The sequence below is a fragment of the Salmo trutta genome, chromosome 23 (assembly GCF_901001165.1).
Source record: "Salmo trutta chromosome 23, fSalTru1.1, whole genome shotgun sequence".
Lineage (NCBI taxonomy): Eukaryota > Metazoa > Chordata > Actinopteri > Salmoniformes > Salmonidae > Salmo > Salmo trutta.
Window position 1 is genome coordinate 37,388,605 of NC_042979.1, and position 26,201 is coordinate 37,414,805.

A 26,201-nucleotide genomic window follows, 5' to 3' on the forward strand; every position below is an offset into this window, starting at 1 on the left:
CTGCCTTCATGTACATATCTACCTCAAATACCTTATTATTATCTATTCTGATGCCTAGTCACGTTACCCTGCCTTCATGTACATATCTACCTTAAATACCTTATTATTATCTATCCTGATGCCTAGTCACTTTACCCTGCCTTCATGTACATATCTACCTCAAATACCTTATTATTATCTATTCTGATGCCTAGTCACGTTACCCTGCCTTCATGTACATATCTACCTCAAATACCTTATTATTATCTATCCTGATGCCTAGTCACTTTACCCTGCCTTCATGTACATATCTACCTCAAATACCTTATTATTATCTATCCTGATGCCTAGTCACTTTACCCTGCCTTCATGTACATATCTACCTTAAATACCTTATTATTATCTATCCTGATGCCTAGTCACGTTACCCTGCCTTCATGTACATATCTACCTTAAATACCTTATTATTATCTATCCTGATGCCTAGTCACTTTACCCTGCCTTCATGTACATATATACCTCAAATACCTTATTATTATCTATTCTGATGCCTAGTCACGTTACCCTGCCTTCATGTACATATCTACCTCAAATACCTTATTATTATCTATCCTGATGCCTAGTCACTTTACCCTGCCTTCATGTACATATCTACCTCAAATACCTTATTATTATCTATCCTGATGCCTAGTCACTTTACCCTGCCTTCATGTACATATCTACCTCAAATACCTTATTATTATCTATCCTGATGCCTAGTCACTTTACCCTGCCTTCATGTACATATCTACCTCAAATACCTTATTATTATCTATCCTGATGCCTAGTCACTTTACCCTGCCTTCATGTACATATCTACCTCAAATACCTTATTATTATCTATCCTGATGTCTAGTCACTTTACCCTGCCTTCATGTACATACAGTTGAAGTCGGAAGTTTACATACACTTATGTTGGAGTCATTAAAACTTGTTTTTCAACCATTCCACAAATTTCTTGTTAACAAACTATAGTTTTGGCAAGTCGGTTAGGACATCTACTGTGTCCATGACACAAGTACTTTTTCCAACTATTGTTTACAGACAGATTATTTCACTTATAATTCACTGTATCACAATTCTTGTGGGTCAGAAGTTTACATACACTAAGTTGACTGTGCCTTTAACCAGCTTGAAAAATTCCAGAAAATGATGTCATGGATTTAGAAGCTTCTGATAGGCTAATTGACATCATTTGAGTCAATTGGAGGTTTACATGTGGATGTATTTCAAGGCCTACCTTCAAACTCAGTGCCTCTTTGCTTGACATCATGGGAAAATCAAAAGATATCACCCAAGACCTCAGAAACAAAATTACCAGACCAGACCAGACCAGACCAGACAATACCAGACAATACCAGACCAGACAACACCAGACCAGACAATACCAGACCAGACAATACCAGACCAGACAAGAAAATACCAGACAAGACCAGTTCTGTACTGTAACTGTTATCTGCATTAGGCCCCGTATGTAAAACCCCAGCCTTCAACCTCATCCTCTATGCAAAACTCCAGCCTTCAACCTCATCCTCTTCGTAAAACCCCAGCCTTCAACCTCATCCTCTTCGTAAAACCCCAGTCTTCAACCTCATCCTATATGCAAAACTCCAGCCTTCAACCTCATCCTCTTCGTAAAACTCCAGCCTTCAACCTCATCCTCTATGCAAAACTCCAGCCTTCAACCTCATCCTCTATGCAAAACTCCAGCCTTCAACCTCATCCTCTATGCAAAACTCCAGCCTTCAACCTCATCCTCTATGCAAAACTCCAGCCTTCAACCTCATCCTCTATGCAAAACCAGCCACCACAACCGGCTACAACAGGACAGCCATTGACACCTGTGTGAGTCAGAGAGCTTAAAGTGTTATATATAGGCGCCACACACCGGGTCACTAGTAGTGGCATACGGTGAGACATCTGTCTTCTACTTAGAGTAGAGTTCAACTGACCTTCTTTACCAGTGACAAATCCTTTGTTGTGCTTTGCAGAGTTCATAGGGTCAAGGATGTAAATTATGACACCAAGACATCTACTAATACTACTACAATGACTTTGACTTATGACTTTGTATCTATTGTATATGGCAGTTAGGTGCTTTGCCTTTGACACATTTACAGTTTGCACCCAGACTACAAATGAGGTTGGTTGGTTTGCAGAGCTGACAATCAAAGAGAAGCAACGTTAGGTCAGAGTCCTTTGATTCAGCGTTGCCTTGACAACATTACAGCAACATCTCCTCGTTGCTGCCAAGTTGCCAACTCAGTCTCTTCCAGAGTCGAGACACACATCAACGTCTCTTTTTCAATTCAGGCCCTTTCATACAAGCAACATAGGCCCGAGAATCAGCGATGCAACAACAACCCTTTAAACACAGTCCCTGAGGGATGGCAATAACACTGTCCAGTTCTGTAGTATCTAACCATGTATCTAATCCACTGTTTCAACCCTACACCCCAGACAATATTACATGAAGTGCTTTGATGACAGACTTCTCCATTAAGCAAGGCAAAGGCCCACCCGAGGGAAATGGGGGGGGGGGGGCACTGGGGAGACAGAACTGCATAATGCCCTGACAGATCTCTCTCTCTCTCTCTCTCTCTCTCTCTCTCTCTCTGCAGAGGCTAACTAGACTCTGGTGTCTTCATCAAAGACAGTCATGCTAGGGGAGATAGTGGTGGATGAGATCATACAGTCAAGCAACATGGGATGAGAGGGGAAAGGAAACAAAACAACTACAGCAGAGGACTATGACTACAGGGCTGTAGCTAGTGAGGGGCTATGGTGAGGGGCTATGGTGAGGGGTTATGGTGAGGGCCTATGGAGCTTCAATGCCATACAGCTCTCCTTCCATGGCCTCCAACTGCTCTTAAATACAAGTAAAACTAAATGCATGCTCTTCAACCGATCGCTGCCTGCACCTGCCCGCCCGTCCAGCATCACTACCCTGGACGGTTCTGACTTAGAATATGTGGAAGATTACAAATACCTAGGTGTCTGGTTAGACTGTAAACTCTCCTTCCAGACTCACATAAAACATCTCCAATCCAAAGTTAAATATAGAATTGGCTTCCTATTTCGCAACAAAGCATCCTTCACTCATGCTGCCAAACATACTCTCGTAAAACTGACCATCTTACCGATCCTCGACATTGGCGATGTCATTTACAAAATAGCCTCCAACACCCTACTCAACAAATTGGATGCAGTCTATCACAGTGCCATCCGTTTTGTCACCAAAGCCCCATATACTACCCACCACTGCGACCTGTACGCTCTCGTTGGCTGGCCCTCGCTTCATACTCGTCACCAAATCCACTGGCTCCAGGTCATCTACAAGACCCTGCTAGGTAAAGTCCTGCCTTATCTCTGCTCGCTGGTCACCATAGCAGCACCCACCTGTAGCACGCGTTCCAGTAGGTATATCTCACTTGTCACCCCCAAAGCCAATTCCTCCTTTGGCCGCCTTTCCTTCCAGTTCCCTGCTGCCAATGACTGGAACGAACTACAAAAATCTCTGAAACTGGAAACACTTATCTCCCTCACTAGCTTTAAGCACCAGCTGTCAGAGCAGCTCACAGATCACTGCACCTGTACATAGCCCATCTATAAATAGCCCAAACAACTACCTCTTCCCCTACTGTATTTATTTATTTTGCTCCTTTGCACCCCAGTATTTCTACTTTGCACACTCATCTACTGTCAAATCTACCATTCCAGTGTTTTACTTGCTATATTGTATTTACTTTGCCACCATGGCCTATTTATTGCCTTTACCTCCCTTATCTCACCTCATTTGCTCACATTGTATATAGACTTATTTTTCTACTGTATTATTGACTGTATGTTTGTTTTACTCCATGTGTAACTCTGTGTTGTTATATGTGTCGAACTGCTTTGCTTTATCTTGGCCAGGTCGCAGTTGTAAATGAGAACTTGTTCTCAACTTGTCTACCTGGTTAAATAAAGGTGAAATAATTTTTTTTTTTTAAATAAAATGGTGAGGGGTTATGGTGAGGGGCTATGGTGAGGGGCTATGGTGAGGGGTTATGGTGAGGGGCTATGGTGAGGGGTTATGGTGAGGGGTTATGGTGAGGGGTTATGGTGAGGGGCTATGGTGAGGGGCTATGGTGAGGGGTTATGGTGAGGGGCTATGGTGAGGGGTTATGGTGAGGGGTTATGGTGAGGGGTTATGGCGAGGGGTTATGGTGAGGGGTTATGGTGAGGGGCTATGGTGAGGGGCTATAGTGAGGGGTTATGGTGAGGGGCTATGGTGAGGGGCTATGGTGAGGGGCTATGGTGAGGGGTTATGGTGAGGGGTTATGGTGAGGGGCTATGGTGAGGGGCTATGGTGAGGGGCTACAGTGAGGGGCTATGGTGAGGGGTTAGGGTAGACTTGGGCTAGTGCAGGGCTATGGTGAAGGGCTATGGTGAAGGGCTATGTTGAGGGGTTAGAGTAAATGGACTTGGGCTAGTGTAGGGCTATAGTCACAGGGGTTACATTAGGGTAAATGGACTTGGGCTAGTGTAGGGCTATAGTCACAGGGGTTACATTAGGGTAAATGGACTTGGGCTAGTGTAGGGCTATAGTCACAGGGGTTACATTAGGGTAAATGGACTTGGGCTAGTGTAGGGCTATAGTCACAGGGGTTACATTAGGGTAAATGGACTTGGGCTAGTGTAGGGCTATAGTCACAGGGGTTACATTAGGGTAAATGGACTTGGGCTAGTGTAGGGCTATAGTCACAGGGGTTACATTAGGGTAAATGGACTTGGGCTAGTGTAGGGCTATAGTCACAGGGGTTACATTAGGGTAAATGCAGGGGATGATCAACAGACTGCTTATCCCTGTTGTTGTGTCACCACTACTTAACAGGCCACTACTATAAATCAAATCACATTTTATTTCTCACATGCTTAGTAGACAACAGGTGTAGGCTAACAGTGAAATGCTTAAAGGTCCTTTTCAAACAATGCAGAGTTAAAGATAAAAAGAATTGAAACAAAAATAGAAATTGTGACACGAGGACTAAATACACAATTAATAATGAATAACAATGGCTATATACAGGGAGCAGAAAATAACATGGCTATATACAGGGAGCAGAAAATAACATGGCTATATACAGGGAGTAGAAAATAACATGGCTATATACAGGGAGCAGAAAATAACATGGCTATATACAGGGAGTAGACAATAACATGGCTATATACAGGGAGCAGAAAATAACATGGCTATATACAGGGAGTAGAAAATAACATGGCTATATACAGGGAGTAGAAAATAACATGGCTATATACAGGGAGCAGAAAATAACATGGCTATATACAGGGAGCAGAAAATAACATGGCTATATACAGGGAGTAGAAAATAACATGGCTATATACAGGGAGTAGAAAATAACATGGCTATATACAGGGAGTAGAAAATAACATGTCTATATACAGGGAGTAGACAATAACATGGCTATATACAGGGAGTAGAAAATAACATGGCTATATACAGGGAGTAGACAATAACATGGCTATATACAGGGAGTAGAAAATAACATGGCTATATACAGGGAGTAGAAAATAACATGGCTATATACAGGGAGTAGAAAATAACATGGCTATATACAGGGAGCAGAAAATAACATGGCTATATACAGGGAGTAGCAAATAACATGGCTATATACAGGGAGCAGAAAATAACATGGCTATATACAGGGAGTAGAAAATAACATGGCTATATACAGGGAGTAGAAAATAACATGGCTATATACAGGGAGTAGAAAATAACATGTCTATATACAGGGAGTAGACAATAACATGGCTATATACAGGGAGTAGAAAATAACATGGCTATATACAGGGAGTAGACAATAACATGGCTATATACAGGGAGTAGAAAATAACATGGCTATATACAGGGAGTAGAAAATAACATGGCTATATACAGGGAGTAGAAAATAACATGTCTATATACAGGGAGTAGAAAATAACATGGCTATATACAGGGAGTAGACAATAACATGGCTATATACAGGGAGCAGAAAATATCATGGCTATATACAGGGAGTAGACAATAACATGGCTATATACAGGGAGCAGAAAATAACATGGCTATATACAGGGAGCAGAAAATAACGTGGCTATATACAGGGAGCAGAAAATAATATGGCTATATACAGGGAGTAGAAAATATCATGGCTATATACAGGGAGCAGAAAATAACATGGGTATATACCGGGAGTAGAAAATATCATGGCTATATACAGGGAGTAGAAATCCATTAACATGTAGACCACCCTGTCTGGGTGACATATATCAGGCCCTCTATGGGGGTTTACAGCTGTTATCCAGATGAGAAGGAATGTTAGGCTCTGGAGTTCCACAGGAATCTATGGATTTCAACATATCCCCACACCTGTGATATAAATCACTGCGTTTCAATGTATCACACAATAAAACACGGAGACACCCACATGGTGTCAGAAGAGTGTAGGAATGCAATTAACTTAAATGAACCAAGCCTAGGAAGGCTAACTGTCCACCAGCATCTTGTCGGTCTACATTTGACATTTAACTCAAAACAAATGAGTAGGGCAAGAGTTGTTTGGAAAAGGTCACTGCCACCACTGTGTGCCAACTTGAACGCTGAGTGTGAGAGGCAAACAACAGGAACACTCACACACAATCACAGCAAGCCTTTGAAAAGCAATACACTGATATAACCATCTGTGGCATTTACCTATCAACAGGTACTTATTCATAATGTCTTGGAAACCATTGGTGTCAAATGGCAAGTTTAAAAAGTACTCTGAAAAGGTTTTGTTGTAGAAACTGTGATATTACTGAGTTATTACTATGTGTTGCATAGAAACAATGCATCTGTCACAATATGACACGGGATAAAATGGACATATCCCCATATCATTCCATTGATCAAACTGCAAGAATTCTTATTTGGTGTCTGTACACAGCAAAGGATCAGAAACAGGCAAAGCTGACAAAACTGCAACAAAGAAACAAATAAGGCACAAGCCCTGACTACATTTTTGGCGGGGATCCAAGCAGCCAGAGCAGGAGATCCTATTATTCTCTTAGATAATATACACTCTTAGGAAAAAAATGTGCTATCTAGAACCTAAAATGGTTCTTTGGCTGTCCTCATAGGAGAACCCTTTAAAGAACTAGTTTTGGTTCCAGGTAAAACCCTTTTGGATCCAGGTAGAACCCTTTTCGGTTCTATGTAGAACCCTTTCCACAGACAGCATAAGAACCCTTTTGGAACCCTTTTTTCTAAGAGTGTATGATATTTAGAAAACTGATCTTGCTTATAAAAGCTACCTAATAATCCTCTGTTTACAATCCTGAAAGGTGTGATCCATCTGTCATCTATTATGTATGTCTATTCAGGCTAATCCCTCTTGTGCCTACATTGATCAAATCAAGCTTTCAGGACATTCAGGCAATAGCCTAGACTGGGTGCCAGTCTGTTTCTGCAAAACATGTTAAGGAGTGGCAAGGAATGGAATGATAGCTAAACAGACTGGTACACACGGGCTAGCAATAGCCTACCCCATGCACAAAATGCACAGTGAAAAATAAATGAGAATCGTTTTTACCTGGATGATGAGACGGCAAAGTCCCCACCGTCCAACAATCGGATCTTGCAAAAAAGTACCCCATTGACAAACGGTACGGCCGTGAGCTCGTCCAATGTAAAATGGATTTGAAACTTGAACCTCTTCTTTTTCATTAAAAACGCCATTGAGACGGTTGAAACAGGTGAACTGGAATATGTTGACAGGTTTATTCAGCAGAAATAGTCCTAAATTAAACCTTTGGGATTGACCAACAAAAACGGATAGGAAATGAAACAAAGTATTAATTTCGTTTTTAAATCAGGAGCTTGCAAGTCCTTGATTTTTTGGCTCAGCATCTCTGATGACCCAGTGTTGATTCGGACCTGTAGCAGGAACAAAATAACAGGTGCTTTACGATCATATACTGAAGAGTGCAAACACATCTTATTGGTTATCCCTCATTTTTCTCACATATAGGTTAAAAGCCTTTCATAAAATATATATAACAAACAGATTATTGTAGTGATATTCATAGCCGATGATTATACTTATATTCAATCAGGGCAACTTCAGAGAAAATAGTTTGAAGGCATATCCTACACACGAACAAATGCTTTGTTAAGATGTTGTCTTGGCATTTCTTTACACCCTGTGTTGGTTATGGGATTTAGACATTATAAAATATCTACACCATTCCCAAAACCACACGTTAATTCGCAACTCGTGACTTTTAGGTAGTCGGCGTCAGTAAAGTAGATACAAAAAGGAAAGGGTATGTCCACCCATAATCTATTCGATTCTTCTGCATTACATGAATCGTACCAAGAATTTCTTGCCAACCCTCCACGCAAACACAAGCGCATGTCAACCAGAGAACGAGGTGAATTAACAGAAAGTATACAGACACAATTACAACTAAGACACTCAAATATGTGAAAGAAAGTAATAGTTTTACCTCGTATTCAAAGAGGACAACGTGACATCTCCTCACAGTCCAGCAACACTAACATTCATACTTTACTTTGAACCATAGTGGGCTGTTCTTGACTCTAGTCCCTCCTTCTAAATATAAATCGAGATGCTAAGCACCGCCTTCGGCTCAGAGAACCGTGTAAATTACGTTTTGGTTTATGTATAATAAATAACCTGAATTGATAGACAGTATTCACAAACATAAACGTCTTAGACATTAGAATCAATTTATTTTAACCACCCAAAAGTTATATAATTTTCAGTTCATTAATACTCATAAATCCACATTTTATGAGGAGAAAATGATCATTTTCTTCTACTGGCCTATTATCAATATGTGAAAACATCAATGTACGTTCATGTGTAGAGTACTCGTCTAAAATAAATAACCTTCACACTGTCATGTCAAATTGTGATTAGTTAAATCTTAACATAGAGCGCCATCTGCTGGTAATTGTAACATTGACGTTGCATCCTCATTTTTATTGAGTCAGGGTTAGCCTACATTTTACAGTCAGTCGTGTCAGTGCCAGCTAACTGTATTTTTCCATCAAACCCAACCAAATCATGAGAAAACAAAAAGGTAATTACTTGACAATTTGGAAAGAATTGACAAAAAAACAGAGCAAACTAGAATGCTACATTATTTGGCCCTAAACAGAGAGTACACAGTGGCAGAATACCTGACCACTGTGACTGACCCAAAATTAAGGAAATCATTGACAGACTCAGTGAGCATAGCCTTGCTATTGAGAAAGGCCCCCGAAGGCAGACCAGAGAAGACAGGCTATGTGCACACTGCCCACAAAATGAGGTGGAAACTGAGCTGCACTTCCTAACCTCCTGCCAAACGTATCACCATATTAGAGACACATTTCCCTCAGATTACAGACAAACAAATAATTAAAAAACAAATCAAATTTGGATAAACTCCCATATCTACTGGGTGAAATACCACAGTGTGCCATCACAGCAGCAAGATTTGTGACCTGCTGCCACAAGAAAAGTGCAACCAGTGAGGAACAAACACTATTGTAAATACAAACTATATTTATGTTTATTTATTTTCCCTTTTGTGCTTTAACTATTTGCACATCATTACAACCCTGTATATATACATATGCCATTTGAAATGTCTTTATTCTTTAGGACCTTTTGTGTAATGTTTACTGTTAATTTTGTATTGTTTATTTCACTTTTGTTTATTATCTATATCACTTGCTTTGGCAATGTAAACATAAACTCAGCAAAAAAAGAAACGTCCCTTTTTCAGGACCCTGTCTTTCAAAGATAATTCATAAAAATCCAAATAACTTCACAGATCTTCATTGTAAAGAGTTTAAACACTGTTTCCCATGCTTGTTCAATGAACCATAAACAATTAATGAACATGCACCTGTGGAACGGTCATTAAGACACTAACAGCTTACAGACAGTGGGCAATTAAGGTCACAGTTATGAAAACTTAGGACATTAAAGAGGCCTTTCTACTGACTTTGAAAAACACCAAAAGAAAGATGCCCAGGGTCCCTGCTCATCTGCGTGAAAGTGCCTTAGGCATGCTGCAAGGAGGCATGAGGACTGCAGATGTGGCCAGGGCAATAAAATACAATGTCCGTACTGTGAGACGCCTATGACAGCGCTACAGGGAGACAGGACAGACAGCTGATTGTCCTTGCAGTGGCAGACCACGTGTAACAACACCTGCACAGGATCGGTACATCCGAACATCACACCTGCGGGACAGGTACAGAATGGCAACAAACAACTGCCCGAGTTATACCAGGAACGCACAATCCCTCCATCAGTGCTCAGACTGTCCGCAATAGGCGGAGAGAGGCTGGACTGAGGGCTTGTTGGCCTGTTGTAACATCACCGGCCACAATGTTGCCTATGGGCACAAACCCACCATCGCTGGACTAGACAGGATTGGCAAAAAGTGCTCTTCACTGACGAGTCGCGGTTTTGTCTCACCAGGGGGGATGGTCGGATTTGCGTTTATCGTCGAAGAAATGAGCGTTACACCGAGGCCTGTACTCTGGAGCGGGATCGATTTGGAGGTGAAGGGTCCGTCATGGTCTGGGGCGGTGTGTCACAGCATCATCGGACTGAGCTTGTTGTCATTTCAGGCAATCTCAACGCTATGCGTTACAGGGAAGACATCCTCCTCCCTCATGTGGTACCCTTCCTGCAGGCTCATCCTGACATGACCCTCCAGCATGACAATGCCTTGGTGGAAGAGTGGGGTAACATCTCACAGCAAGAACTGGCAAATCTGGTGCAGTCCATGAGGAGGAAATGCACTGCAGTACTTAATGCAGCTGGTGGCCACACCAGATACTGACTGTTACTTTTGATTTTGACCCCCCTTTGTTCAGGGACACATTATTCCATTTCTGTTAGTCACGTCTGTGGAACCTGTTCAGTTTAGGTCTCAGTTGTTGAATCTTACGTTCATACAAATATTTACACAGGTTAAGTTTGCTGAAAATAAACGCAGTTGACAGTGAGAGGACGTTTCCCATGCCAATAAAGCCCTTAAATTGAAATTGACTATGGGAAGGGCACACACCCCTGTTGGGCCCACGTGTTGAGGGTCAGCGTGGCGGGAGGTGCTGTTGCCTACCTTCATTATCTCTGAGTCAGCTCGTCGGGGGGGGGGGGGGGGGGGGGGGGGGGGTTCAGACATAGGGCCCTGAGCTTAGTGATGAGCTTGGAGGGCACTATGACGTTGAAGGCTGAGCTGTAGTTGATGAACAGCATTCTTACATAGGTATTCCTCTTTTCCAGGTGGGATAGGGCAGTGTGCAGTGCAATGGCGATTGCGTCGTCCGTGGATCTGTTGGTACGGTATGCAAATTGTAGTGTAGGTGGAGGTGATATGAACACTTCATGATGACAGAGGTGAGGGCTATGGAGTGAGTCATTTAGTTCAGTTACCTAGCTTTCTTGGGTACAGGAACAATGGTGGACATTTTGAAGCAAGTGAGGACAACAGACTGGGAAAGGGAGATTGAATATGTCCAGAAACACTCCAGCCAGCTGTTCTGCACATGCTCTTTGGACGCTGCTTGGGATGCCGTAGGGTACCATAAAACATAGAGAAGAGGTTAAAAAAGACTAAAGGAAAAGCTCATCTTTTATGGTATCATTTAAAGAGTTTATTTTTGTTGCATTGATTTTGAAAATAACGAGCAAATTCTGCACAGAGGTAAAAACGTGATGTAACTATGGCCCACTGGCTGTAAAGAAAAAAAGTATTTCATTCCAAAATCATATGATAAGGAATATTAACTGGGTCAATCTAGCCATGCTGACTAAGAAGAAAAAGGGTTTTGACAATTCGGTACACTCTTTTTAGTCAGTATGGCTAGGGTCAATTACACCAATCAATAGCAGAAAATGTCAACTTCATTTTACAACCAATACAGCAACTTATCTCTATCTAGATATGTATTTCTAGAACTACAACCCTAAACGTAAATGCTTGTTCTAAGGCAACTCATTACAATTCTCTTTCTCACAAACATGAGCAAGCTCACAAATGCATTTCATACACCCTCTCTCATTCACGCACACACACACACACTTTCTCATTCTCTCTCACACACAAGCAAACAAACAACACACACTGAGTCTTTATTAGCCTTCGTCTGCTGGCTGTGGAGGCGGGGTCTTGGGCCTCTGTTCTGAACCCTCTGCAGCAGCCCCAGAGCTGTTGTTGGAGTTGTCAGTCCCGCTCTGCAGGAACTTCCTCAGGTCCTTGAGAGCAGGCCTCATCATCTGAACCAGGGCCAGCAGGGCTGCCTGGGTTCCCTCCAGGGCCTGGGCCTGCCTCTCCTGGGCGTAGGCCTGCGCTTCCTGGGACCTCCGGATCATCTGCAGCAGCTCGTTCTGGCCCTCCAGGTGCTGGGCAATCTGCCTCACGTGCACATTGGTGACCCGCTGTTCTTGGAGGAGCCGGGCTGAGTTAAGGGCGATGCGGCTCTTCAGCTCCTGGGGCTTGGCCTGGCTGTGTGGCGGAGAAGACGACACTGACGTCAGCATCTCCACCGGATGCGACTCCACAGCGGTCACCACGGTGGGCGTGGCTTCAGTGGTGGTGCAGTACTCCACCACACCGCCTTCCTCCAGTGTGTGGTATGTGGTTTCGGCTGGTGGAAAGAAAGATGGTTTTGCCCGTAAGTATAGGATTATTCACTACTGGTCTTGAAGATATTCAGGCTGATTCAACTATTCATCAAGACCCTTGATTAGCTGAATGATTCAGCCTGAGAATCAGACTGAGTCTGATGTGGCTCTGTTGGTAGAGCATGGTACTTCCAACACTAGGGGTGTGGGTTTGATTCCCATGGGGGACCAGGCCGAAAAAGTATGAAAACGTATGCACTCAGTACAGTAAGTTGCTCTGGATAACAGCATCTGTTAAATGACTGAAATGTAAATGTATTAGTGCTGTGTAGGGGGGAAAGCCTGCACACCCTGTCGTTCACCTCAAGCAAAGTGTGAAATTAATTCGAAATAAATTAATACCAAACATTTGAAACCTTGGAATAAACGACTTACCATCTAATTTAGTCTCCTCGCATGATGCTGAAGCTGTCTGAAGGCCTATACATATCAGAAAAAGAAAAGGTCAGGAGAGGAAATTGTAAAGAAAAAAAGTGTTTTGAATAGATTAAGCAATGTATTGATGCAATGTTTTTCCTTTAATTTTGGGTGGCAATCTGAATAAATGGCTATTGCGACATAAATAACATTATAAACATATCTTCACATTATTAGTGTGTAACATTGGAGCTGACGAACAGTAATTCACTCTAGCTCTTTTTGCCAATTCCATTACAGTCGGGTTAAAAACATGTGAAAAACGTACTCTCTGTGAGTGTCACGGTGGTGGCTGAACTCATAGTAACAGGTAAAGTTATCTCAGCATCTGGGTCTCCAGTAGGTAAACTGATGATAGTCGCCTCTCCCAAAAGGTTACAAATACGCTGCTGCATAGCAGTGAGGATGACGGGAACCGGAGTGCAGTCGGTAGTGGTCTCCTCAATTGCCGCTCTAGCCTGGGCCACTTTGCGCCTCACCTCGGTCTTCATATCCGACCACTTCTTCTTGACTTCAGCCAACTCTCTTGGGCATGTTGTTACAGCGTTCACCTTCTTCAGAATTTCTATCCACGCGTTATTCTTTGCTATGTGAGTGACTCCAGCATTGAAGTGGTTAACGAGTGTGTGCTTTTGTTTCTCTATTTCCTCCACAATAATTTCGACCTCCCTCTCTGAAAAATTCATTTTTCTTTTTTTGGTATTCGATGCCATATTTGAATAAATTCCTGTTTTTAAAATACAATTGTGCGTATTGTACGCAAAAATAGTAGGATTTACTCAATTGATCTGCGCAACGTAATGGCTTCCAGAATCGGCTTCTTCTTCTTCTTCCTACAAACAACGCTTACGTTCGTTGTGCTTAGATCTCCGCCCAACCTACCAATGTAGCGCCATGATTGGTTACATTCTGAGGGTCCCTCCAGTTTTACCTGCTGCCGTTGGCTAAACCAAATGCCAATCGTTAATCCTCACAAAATGATTTATTTCTGTAGTAAAAACAACAACAAATTGATAAAATGGTAACATTGCATTAATATATACAATAGGCTATGTTGTGATGTGGATGTTTTGTCATGAGATGGTGAGACTAGCCATTATGTTTTCATTTACGTATTTAAATTCACCGGTTTCCTTGTGGGCCTGACAAATGCACATTTAACGATGGTGATTGGCTACTGGACCTATCCATCATGCGCATTCCAACACCCCTCCCCATTCAGACGTCGCGCTTCTCCTGTCACTCGTTGAATGAGTTCGTTTTGCATGGCCCGGTGCCACAGGGGGATAAGTTTTTCATTTTAGACCATGCCATCAAAGATTTTTATACTAAGCCAAGATAGACCAGTGCCTGTCGTTGTCAAATGGAACACATTTGTCATAGTGGGCAGAAAAAGCAAGCGAGAGAATACTATAGACATCAAGAAAGCATTGACAAGTTTTTCTAACACTTTTGACAAACAGGGCAAAATAGAAATAGGCCTGCCGGTGGGCTGTTTGTCAAAAGTGTTAGAAAAACTTGTCAATAATCAAATGACTGGCTTTCTTGATGTCTATAGTATTCTCTCGGGTATGCAATCTGGTTTCCGCTCAGGTAATGGTTGACTTTAAAAAAATAGTTTTAACAGCTTTCTTATTAGAAGAATGTTGAATGGTCTTAATGTACTGCTCGAATTCCTTTATAGAAAACACAAAATAGTGTTTTTTTATTAGTGAATTTACATTTATGAATATGAAATCTTTCCATTAGCACAATTAGATTTATGAGGTAAAATTGTTTTTCTTTATCCTTATTATGGTTAAGGAAACCAAGCAGCACATTTTCTCATAAAAAAACAAAAGTCATCAAGAATATTAACAATTATAAAACTGAATATCTTTCCATAATTGTTTTACATGTAGACAATGCCAAAATAAATGCTAAACTGTTTCTGGATGCTCAACACAAAAAGTACAGTCAATGTTAATGTCTTTTTTAAGTTTCTTCAGGTAATGAGTCGCAGGGTAATACTTATGGATCATTCTGAAAGTGACCTATTTGACCTTGTTAACAAGCAGGTATTTGTGTGGTAATAACCATAATTTTTTCCAACAGATATTAGTGACCAATGTATTCCAGTAAGTTGTGACATAAGGAATGGATACAATATCCCTTTGAAATAAAGCACTCATAGATCTGTTGTTTTGAGGGAGCAAGGAGAAACCCATTTTTCCTATTGGTGAGTCAACTGGATTAAGCGAGGGTAGGTCAAGAAGGTGAGGTCTGGCTACACCTCTAAACAACATGAGAGTTCCAGATAGAATAGCATCAAATACTATGGCTGTCACAGGGGTCGTGAAATGGAGACCAAGACGCAGCGTGGATAGTGCTCATTTTCAAACTTTTAATGAAGACACTTGACAAAATAACAAAAACGACCAACACAGTCCCGTCATGTACTTAGACTAGAACGGAAAACAACTACCCACAACCCCAAAGGAAAAACAGGCTGCCTAAGTATGGCTTCCAATCAGAGACAACGAAAGACACCTGCCTCTGATTGGAAACCATACCAAAGCCGAACATGAAAACCAACACATAGAAATAGACAACTAGAACAAACCCATATTGAAACAGAAAACACAAAATACATACAAAACAAACCCCCCCTGCCACGCCCTGACCATACTACTATGGCAAATGACCTCTTTCACTGGTCAGGACGTGACAATGGCAAACTCTCTAGATGTAACAGGGATATTGTAATGACATAAAAAATTCCTCATAATTGAATAACAATCCTTCTGCATTAAAAAGTTGACTCACCAACAGGATATGATAATTAAACCAGTGCTTAAAAAATAAAAACGTGTTTCTATGCAAAATATCCTTATTGTTCCAAATGAAATACCTATGCGGGGAAAAATTATGTTTATATATTAACGACCACACTAAGAATACTTGTCTATGAAAAGCAGATAATTTTGTAGGAATCTTATCAATGTTTTCGTTACAAAGTAACATAAAATTGAGGCCACCAAAACGGGGGAAGATATAATGAGGGATGAGATTCCAAATTGAAGTTGGATTCTTTAAGAAATGTTTAGCCCAATTTATCTTAAAAATATTATTCAAAGTAGGAAAATCAAAAAAATTGAGACCACTATATTCGTATGAGTTCATAACGACAGATTTCCTAATATAATGTGTACGATTTTTCCAGATGAAGTTGAAAAGCACCTGGTCAACTGCTTTACCTATTTTGTTGTCAACATGTAGGGACTAGGCTGCATAAGTAAGTCTGGAAATACCTTCAGCTTTAGAAAGAAATACTCAACCTTTGAAGGATTAATCCCTCTGCAATCAATGGTTCAACTTCTTTTAGATTTTTAAAATAATAGGTATGAAATTGAATGAGCATCTTTCCTGTTGATCCTTAAATATGGTAATCCCAAGTATGTTACTTTTCCCTTGATTGGAATATTGCATATAGAGGGTATCGCACAGTCTTTAACAGCAAATAATTCACACTTATTAAGGTTTAGGCAAAGACCAGATGCTTTGGAAAATATATTTATATTTCGATTGCCCTAGTAATCTGGTCAGCATCTTTCAAAAAGAGGGTGGTGTCATCTGCAAGCTGACTTATGATAATATCTCTGTCAGCAATAGAGATCCCTTTTATATTGCTGGATTTAACAGAACTTGTAAGAAGTTGGGTTGCAAGCAGGAAGAGGTAAGGCGAAATTGGGCAACCTTGCCTAATTCCTCTTTTCAAATCAAATCTAGGAGAAGTGCCATGCTTTAATTTAATGGAACTGTTCCCATTCATATAGAGTTTTAAAAGTACTACAAAATAATTCACCAAAACCAAATTTCTCAAGGGAGAGAAATAGAAACTCATGTTCCACTGTATCGAAGGCTTTATAAAAGTCTAAGAAGACAATAAATCTATCTTCGAGGATTAGATCAGAATAGTCAATAAGGCCTAACACCAGTTGGATATTATTAGAGATATGTCTATTCCTCATGAAGCCAGATTGGGTCTCTTCTATAATTGAGTCCAATACTGCCTTCATTCTTTTTGCAAATATAGAGGCTAATATTTTGTAGTCATTATTGAGCAGACAGATTGGACGCACCAATTATCGAGGAAAAGCAAGTCTTTCTTGGTCTTAGATATTAATGTACTCAGACCTTGAGTCAAACTGGGAGGGAGACTATTATTTGCAAGGCTTTCAGAAAAGACCTCCAACAGAAATAGGGCTAAATGTTGAGAAAAGGTTTTGTAAAACTCAGCAGATATACCCTCAGTCCCAGGAGACTTATTATTTTTAAGGTGTTCAATAGAATAAATGATCTCTTCAACTATAATAGGGTCATCCCGCTGTTCCCTCTCAGCCTCCCCAATTGATTTCACATCCCCCAGAGAGTAAAAAAAAGAGTTGAGGAACCCTCACAATACTTAGAAGTATATACATTTCTGTAAAAGTTGCAACTAAAGTTAGAGATTAATTTGGGATCATCTGTGATGAGACCATTAATATTTAATTGTTGAATTGTATTCGTTTTGGAGTGGTATTTTTCTAACCTGAAAACATAAGATGAATTTTGTTCACCCTCTTTTAGCCACTTCTTCCTAGATCTGACAAAGGCTCCCTCTGCTTTCAGTTTACACATCCAACTGTTTTGTAGCTCAAACAGAACAGATTTGTCCTCCTCTGAAAGACTTTCAACAGCCTTTTGAACAAGAGAGGTGATCTTTGTAGTTACACATTCTTCTTCAGCTCTCCTCGTCCTGGCAAGAATACTCCCATATTTTCTTAAATATTTTCCAACCTCATATTTAAATATCTCCCAGTTATTACTGTATGAATTGTCATTTATAGCTTTGTTCCAAAAGTGTGTAATTAAATAGTTTATCTCCATCTTGATCAACTCATGTTTTAATATAGAGCTATTAAGCTTCCAGTAGGATGCTCTGCCAAAGACATTATCAGTGATAAAAAGTTTAATGTCAATATAAATAGCTCCATGATCAGTAAGGGGAGTGGCAAGGATGTTAACAGAAATTCCCTGTTTATCAAAATATTTAGACACCAGCCAGAAATCTATGTGTGATTGTCTGGAGCGTGCCTTATTACTCCATGTGAAAGACTTGTCATTAGGAAACTTTACTCTCCAAATATCTATAACATCAAACCTTTCCATAAACTGCCTCAAATTTGTATTCATAGAAGTGGACTTTCCCAGAGGCCATCTATCAATTAAATTATTCGAGAAATATTAAAACCCCCACCTACTATAAGTAAAGCATTAGGGAACTTGGTTAGTGTAAGGGCCGTCGTCAGAATTAGACCAAGGTGCAGCGGAGGATGTGTTCATCTTTGGTATTTAATGAAAAGAGAACACTTTACAAAAATAAACAAAAACGACAGCGAACAGTCCTGTCAGGAAAACACACTAACAGAAGACAATCACCCACAAAAACCCAAAGGAAAAAACAGGCTACTTATGTGTGACTCCCAATCAGCAACAACGAACTACAGCTGTGCCTGATTGGGAGCCACACACGGCCCAAAACAAAGAAATACAAAAACATAGAAAAATGAACATAGAACGCCCACCCAATGTAACACCCTGGCCTAACCAAAATAAAGAACAAAAACCCCTCTCTATGGCCAGGGTGTTACAGTACCCCCCAAAGGTGCGGACTCCGGCCGCAAAACCTGACTCTGAAGGGGAGGGTCCGGGTGGGCCTTCCTACGGCGGCGGCTCAGCTGCGGGACGTGGTCTCCGCTCCACCCTCGGCTTCGCCCACTTCGGTGGCGCCCCTGGCCGCGCCGGAGGACTGGTGGGCGACCCCGACTGCGCCCAGCTGGCGGGCGATTCTGGTTGTGCCCGGCTGGCGGGCGACCCTGGCTGTGCCCGGCTGGCGGGCGACCCTGGCTGCGCCCAGTTGGCGGGCGACCCTGGCTGCGCCCGGCTGGCAGGCGTCCCTGGCTGCGCCCGGCTGGCGGGCGACCCTGGGGGCTCCGGCGGCTCCGGGCTGGTTGGGCGGCTCCGGCGGCACTGACCCAGGATTCACCAGGCTGGGGAGACATGAAGGAGGCCTGGCCCTGGGCGCAGGCACAGGACTCACCAGGCTGGGGAGACATGAAGGAGGCCTGGCCCTGGGCGCAGGCACAGGACTCACCGGGCTGGTGGGCGGCTCTGGCGGCTCCGGACAAGCGGGCGGCTCTGGCGGCTCTGGCGGCTCTGGCCCAGGACTCACCAGGCTGGGGAGACATGAAGGAGGTCTGGCTCTGGGCGCAGGCACTGGACTCACCAGGCTGGGGAGACCCACTGGAGGCCTGGTCCGTGGAGGAGGCACAGGCTTGACCAGGATGGGGAGACCCCCTGGAGGCCTGGTCCGTGGAGGAGGCACAGGACTGACCAGGATGGGGAGACCCACTGGAGGCCTGGTCCGAGGAGGAGGCACAGGATAAACCGGGCTGTGTTGGAGCACTGGAGTTCTGGTACGTAGGCTCTTTACCCACACTCCAGGCTGAATGCCCACTTTGGCCCGGCACGGGCGGAGCGCAGGCATTGGGCGAACTGGGCCCTCCCAGCGCCCTGGAGACAGTGCGCAGAGCCGGTGCAGGATAACCTGGACCGAAAAGGCGCACTGGAGACCAGACGCGCTGAGCTGGCACAATCCGTCCTGGCTCGATGCCTGCGCTCGCATGGCACTTGCGGGGGGCTGGCCTATGAACGCGCACTGGAGACACCGTGCGCTTCACAGCATAACACGGTGCCTTACCAGTACCACCCTGCTTCCGGTGAGCACGGGGAGTTGGCTCAGGTCTACCGCCTGACTCCGCCAACCTCCCTGTGTGCCCCCCCAAACATTTTTTGGGGGCTGCCTCTCGTGTCTGCTGCGCTCCCTTTCCTCATACCAGCGCCTCTCAGCTCTCGCCGCCTCGATCTCCCACTGCCGGCGGCGATAATCCCCAGCTTGAGCCCATGGTCCTTTACCGTCCAGGATGCCATGACCTCCCGAACACGCTGCTTCATCCCCTCCTTGTGCTGCTCCTTCCTCCGCTGCTTGGTCCGTTTTTGGTGGGTGATTCTGTAAGGGCCGTCGTCAGAATTAGACCAAGGTGCAGCGGAGGATGTGTTCATCTTTGGTATTTAATGAAAAGAGAACACTTTACAAAAATAAACAAAAACGACAGCAAACAGTCCTGTCAGGAAAACACACTTCACTTATTTTTAAAGTCCTAGAAGGAAAAGTTAACATGTAAATCGCAAAATGTATAAAATGCATCAGTCAACTCTTTTAGGTGGGCACAACTCTATCTCAATTACCTATCCGTTTATTATTAGAATTCATTAGATTAAGGTAACTGTCTCTTCTTTGATTCAGTTATTTAACTTCTTGGTGACAGGGGGCAGTATTCAGAAATTCAGATGAATAACGTGCCCAAATTTAACTGCTTGCTACTCGGGCCCAGAAGGTAGGATATGCATATTATTAGTATATTTGGATAGAAAACACTCTGAAGTTTCTAAAACTGTTTGAATGATTTCCTTGAGTATAACAGAACTCATATGGCAGGCAAAAACCTGAGAGAAAATCCAACCAGGAAGTGGCTTGTAGTGTTTCTCTCTAATCCCTATTCAAACTACAGTGTCTGTGGGGTCATTTTGCAGTTCCTAAGGCTTCCACTAGATGTCAACAGTCTTTAGAACCTTGTTTTATGCTTCTACTGTTACTGGGTAGAGAATAGGAGCTGACTCAAGCCTGGGATCAACGAGTTGTTTACTGCGCACTCACGCAGGCGTGCTGCTCCTTCTTTTTCCTCTGTAATGAATACGCTATTGTCCAGTTGGAATATTATCGAAGATTTATGTTAAAAAGACCCTAAAGATTGATTGTAAACATCGTTTGACATGTTTCTACAAATGGTAATGGAAATATTTGACTTTTCGTCTCTGGTTTTGCGTTCGCGCGTTATTTGGACATAAAAATGGAGTTTATCGAACAAAACGAACATTTCTTGTGGAAGTGGGAGTCCTGGGAGTGCATTCCGACGAAGATCAGCAAAGATAAGTGAAGATTTATAATACTAATTCTGAGTTTAGTTGACTCCAGAACTTGGCGGGTAACTGTATAGCTTGCTTTGATGGCTGAGCTTTGTACTCAGAATATTGAAAAATGTGCTTTCGCCGTAAAGCTATTTTAAAATCTGACACAGTGGTTGCATTAAGGAGAAGTGTATCTAGAATTCTTTCAATAACTGTTGTAAATTTTATCAACGTTTATGATGAGTATTTTTGTAAATTGATGTGCTCATTCACCGAAAGTTTTAGTGGGAATACATTTTCTGAACATCACGTGCCAATGTAAAATGGGGTTTATGGATATAAATATGAACTTTATCGAACAAAACATACATGTATTGTGTAACATTGAGTCCTGGGAGTGTCATCTGATGAAGATCATCAGAGGTTAGTGATTAATCTTAGCTGTATTTCTGGTTTTTGTGACGCCTCTCCTTGCTTGGAAAATGGCTGTGTGGTTTTTCTTGTTTAGGCGCTGTCCTAACATAATCTAATGTTATGCTTTCGCCGTAAAGCCTTTTTGAAATCGGACAATGTGGTTGGATTAACGAGAAGATTATCTTTAAATGGGATATAATAGTTGTATGTTTGAGAAATCAGAATTATGAGATTTTTGTTGTTTTGAATTTGCCGCCCTGCTATTTCACTGGCTGTTGAATGGTGTGTACCGCGGGTGGACATGTCCCAGAGAGGTTTTAATGTACTAGCTGAAAAGTATTGACCTTTGGGGCATGCAAACATTGTAGCTATGTGTGGGAAGAAGAAAAAAAACGTTGGGGTTTTTGAAGCGGTGTAGTACAATGAATGCTGACCAAGTGTTTGTGTTTTTTCTCTGTAAAAATTAGTGTTTCATTGTCTCTCTTTGGAATGTTTCCTGGGGCTATAATCTTGGAGAGAGTGAATGAGATAGAGGCCGTAAACTACCAGGTTGAAAGAGCCTGGCAATGTTTTGTTTGTTTTTAACCTAGGGTTTGCAAATACCCACACACAACAAATAGTGTATAACTATTTGTTGATATTTTTAAAATACTATGTTTGAATTGGTGTGTTCTATTTCCTTTGGGTTTGGTGAGATTTCCATTTGTCTTAGTGCCACAATATCTTAAAGGAGATTTCCATTTGTCTTAGTGCTATGATATCTTAAAGGGGATTTCCATTTGTCTTAGTGCCACAATATCTTAAAGGAGATTTCCATTTGTCTTAGTGCTATGATATCTTAAAGGGGATTTCCATTTGTCTTAGTGCTATGATATCTTAAAGGAGATTTCCATTTGTCTTAGTGCTATGATATCTTAAAGGAGATTTCCATTTTTCTTAGTGCTATGATATCTTAAAGGAGATTTCCATTTTTCTTAGTGCTATGATATCTTAAAGGGACACGCACACACATGGAATTTTAGAAGTTTTATTTTCTGAGTTTTAATTAAACACGTGATTTCTTTTAGGAATGTTCTGGGGACCTGGGATACAACATGTAGAAAATGTTTGACGTTTTTTCTTTAATTAGTCTAATATAGTAAGAAACACTTATTTGAAGGGGTGGTATGACTTATGACCTCTATCATGACTTTCCTTTGTGGTTTGATCAGCCTCATTGGAAAGCCATTTGGATAATGAATTTAAGGTCATCTGTAATACTGATTTTAAGGTAATTTGTGTAATTGATAATTATGATGGAGTTTAAAGTTCTTAGACATATTTGTAATTTGAACCAATGAGAAGAAAAAAAGGGCATAGCCTTTGGCTAAGGGTAGGCCTCCTTAAGTCTATTTTCCTATGACCACAAGGGTACAATAATTTTTCTTTGTGGAGTTTTTCAGAGTAGTTGTTTGGATCTGATTATGTTATTTGAAATTGTATTTTATCTTTTGACCAGTAGTAGTATTTTTATACATTACCTAGCTAAGTTTTATTTTCCCTTAGGTAGTTAGCTGTTGTTATATATGGATTATTTTTTTGTGTGAAATTTAACAACAACAAGGCGGTAAAATTGATATTATAGTATTATCATATTTTTTACATTGAAAAAGATTATAAAGTTAGTAAGAATACGTTTTATTTATGGTAGACTTATGTTAAGTATTTAGGACATATTTTAGGACACTCCTGAAGGAGTAAGAATAAATGGAGAAAAGATTTTGGTCCGTTCAGCTTCTGGACATCAGACAGTGGAAAGACTGTCTGCTCCATTGGTTATAAAACATGAGAAGTCGGGAGGGCTGGCATGCATTCCAGTCCTTAACTCCAGGTTATGTCTAGTTAATTTCACTTAATCTCACCATTGCCGCCTGCTATAGACCACCCTCTGCCCCCAGCTGTGCTCTGGACACCATATGTGAACTGATTGCCCCCCATCTATCTTCAGAGCTCGTGCTGCTAGGTGACATGAGCTGGGACATGCTTAACCTCTCTAGGGTAGGGGGCAGTATTTTCACATCTGGATAAAAAACGTACCCGATTTAATCTGGTTATTACTACTGCCCAGAAACTAGAATATGCATATAATTGTTTGATTTGGATAGAAAACACCCTAAAGTTTCTAAAACTGTTTGAATGGTGTCTGTGAGTATAACATAACTCATATGGCAGGCAAAAACCTGAGAAGATTCTGTACAGGAAGTGCCCTCTCTGTCCATTTCTTGGCCTTCTACACTCTCTTTATTGAAAACAAAGGATCTCTGCTGTAACGTGACACTTTGTAAGGCTCCCATAGGCTCTCAGAAGGCGCCAGAACATTGAATGATGACTCTGCTGTCCCAGGCTGAAAAACAGTAGCGCATTTGGTAAGTGGTCGATCTGAGAACAATGAGACGGGGGCGTGCGTGCACGAGACGACTCCATTTTCAACTTTGAGTCTTTGAACGAAAACAGGGTTTCCCGTTCGGAATATTATCGCTATTTTTCGAGAAAAATCGCATAAAAATGGATTTTAAACAGCGTTTGACATGCTTCGAAGTACGGTAATGGAATATTTTGAATTTTTTTGTCACGATACGCGTCTGCGCGTCACCGTTCAGATAGTGTCTTGAACGCAAGAACAAAACAGAGGATATTTGAACATAACTATGGATTATTTTGAACCAAAACAACATTTGTGGATGAAGTACAAGTCCTGGGAGTGCATTCTGACGAAGAACAGCAAAGGTAATCCAATTTTTCTTATAATAAATCTGAGTTTGGTGAGTGCCAAACTTGGTGGGTGTCAAAATAGCTAGCCCGTGATGGCGAGCTATCTACTCAGAATATTGCAAAATGTGCTTTTGCCGAAAAGCTATTTTAAAATCGGACACCGCGATTGCATAAAGGAGTTCTGTATCTATAATTCTTAAAATAATTGTTATGTTTTTTGTGAACGTTTATCGTGAGTAATTTAGTAAATTCACCGGAAGTTTGCGGTGGGTATGCTAGTTCTGAACGTCACATGCTAATGTAAAAAGCTGGTTTTTGATATAAATATGAACTTGATTGAACAAAACATGCATGTATTGTATAACATAATGTCCTAGGAGTGTCATCTGATGAAGATCATCAAAGGTTAGCGCTGCATTTAGCTGTGGTTTGGGTTTTTGTGACATTATATGCTAGCTTGAAAAATGGGTGTCTGATTATTTCTGGCTGGGTACTCTGCTGACATAATCTAATGTTTTGCTTTCGTTGTAAAGCCTTTTTGAAATCGGACAGTGTGGTTAGATTAACGAGAGTCTTGTCTTTAAAATGCTGTAAAATAGTCATATGTTTGAGAAATTGAAGTAATAGCATTTCTAAGGTATTTGAATATCGCGCCACGGGATTCCACTGGCTGTTGAGTAGGTGGGACGATTTCGTCCCACATACCCTAGAGGTTTAACACCTCAGCCATCCTACAATCTAAGCTTGATGCCCTCCCTCAAGCTCACACAAATGATCAATGAACCTACCAGGTACCACCCCAAAGCGGTAAACATGGGCACCCTCATAGATATCATCCTAACCAACTTGCCCTCTGAATACACCTCTGCTGTTTTCAACCAAGATCTCAGCGATCACTGCCTCATTGCCTGCATCCGTAATTAGCCAGCGGTCAAACGACCTCCACTCATCACTGTCAAACGCTCCCTGAAACACTTCAGCGAGCAAGCCTTTCTAATCGACCTGGCCTGGGTATCCTGGAAGGATATTGACCTCATCCCGTCAGTAGAGGATGCCTGGTTATTTTTTTAAAAGCCTTCCTCACCATCTTAAATAAGCATGCCCCATTCAAGAAATTTAGAACCAGGAACAGATATAGCCCTTGGTTCTCTCCAGACCCTTAACCAACACAAAAACATTCTGTGGCGTTCTGCATTAGAATCAAACAGCCCCCATGATATGCAACTTTTCATGGAAGTTAGAAACCAATATACACAGGCAGTTAGAAAAGGCTAGCTTTTTCAAGCAGAAATTTGCTTCCTGCAACACAAACTCAAAAAAGTTCTGGGACACTGTAAAGTCCATGGAGAATAAGAACACCTCCTCCCAGCTGCCCACTGCACTGAGACTAGAAAACACTGTCACCCCTGATAAATCCATGATAATAGAGATTTTCAATAAGCATTTCTTTACGACTGGCCATGCTTTCCACCTGGCTACCCCTACCGCGGTCAACAGCACTGCACCCCCCACAGCTACTCGCCCAAGCCTTCTCCATTTCTCCTTCTCCCAAATCCAGTCAGCTGATGTTCTGAAAGAGCTGCAAAATATAGACCCCTACAAATCAGCCGGGCTAGACAATCTGGACCCTTTCTTTCTAAAATTATCTGGCGGAATTGTTGCAACCCCTATTACTAGCCTGTTCAACCTCTCTTTCGTGTCATCTGAGATTCCCAAAGATTGGAAAGCAGCTGCGGTCACCCCCCTCTTCAAAGGGGGACACACTCTTGACCCAAACTGCTACATACCTATATCTATCCTACCCTGTCTTTCTAAGGT

At 41.8% G+C, this 26,201-nt stretch overlaps 2 protein-coding genes across 2 annotated transcripts in view; both read right to left on the bottom strand.

Moving 5' to 3' along the window:
• The window catches only part of eeig1b (estrogen-induced osteoclastogenesis regulator 1b), an 83,550-nt gene extending 74,902 nt beyond the window's left edge, over nucleotides 1-8,648 (bottom strand). The window contains exons 1-2 of the mRNA XM_029710153.1: nucleotides 8,545-8,648; nucleotides 7,629-7,972 (exon numbers count right to left, since the gene is read on the bottom strand). Coding sequence (XP_029566013.1) covers nucleotides 7,629-7,774 — 146 coding nt within the window. The 5' untranslated portion in view covers nucleotides 7,775-7,972; nucleotides 8,545-8,648. The remainder of the gene's footprint in view (nucleotides 1-7,628; nucleotides 7,973-8,544) is intronic.
• Nucleotides 8,649-11,699: 3,051 nt separating this feature from the next.
• Nucleotides 11,700-14,047, bottom strand: LOC115159975 (nuclear apoptosis-inducing factor 1). Its single transcript, XM_029710154.1, has 3 exons — nucleotides 13,438-14,047; nucleotides 13,128-13,172; nucleotides 11,700-12,715 (listed from the first exon to the last, which is right to left on the bottom strand). Exons 1-3 carry the CDS (start codon nucleotides 13,880-13,882, stop codon nucleotides 12,204-12,206), a joined length of 1,002 nt encoding a protein of 333 aa, XP_029566014.1. The 5' UTR covers nucleotides 13,883-14,047; the 3' UTR covers nucleotides 11,700-12,203.
• Between the last annotated feature and the right edge of the window lie 12,154 nt (nucleotides 14,048-26,201).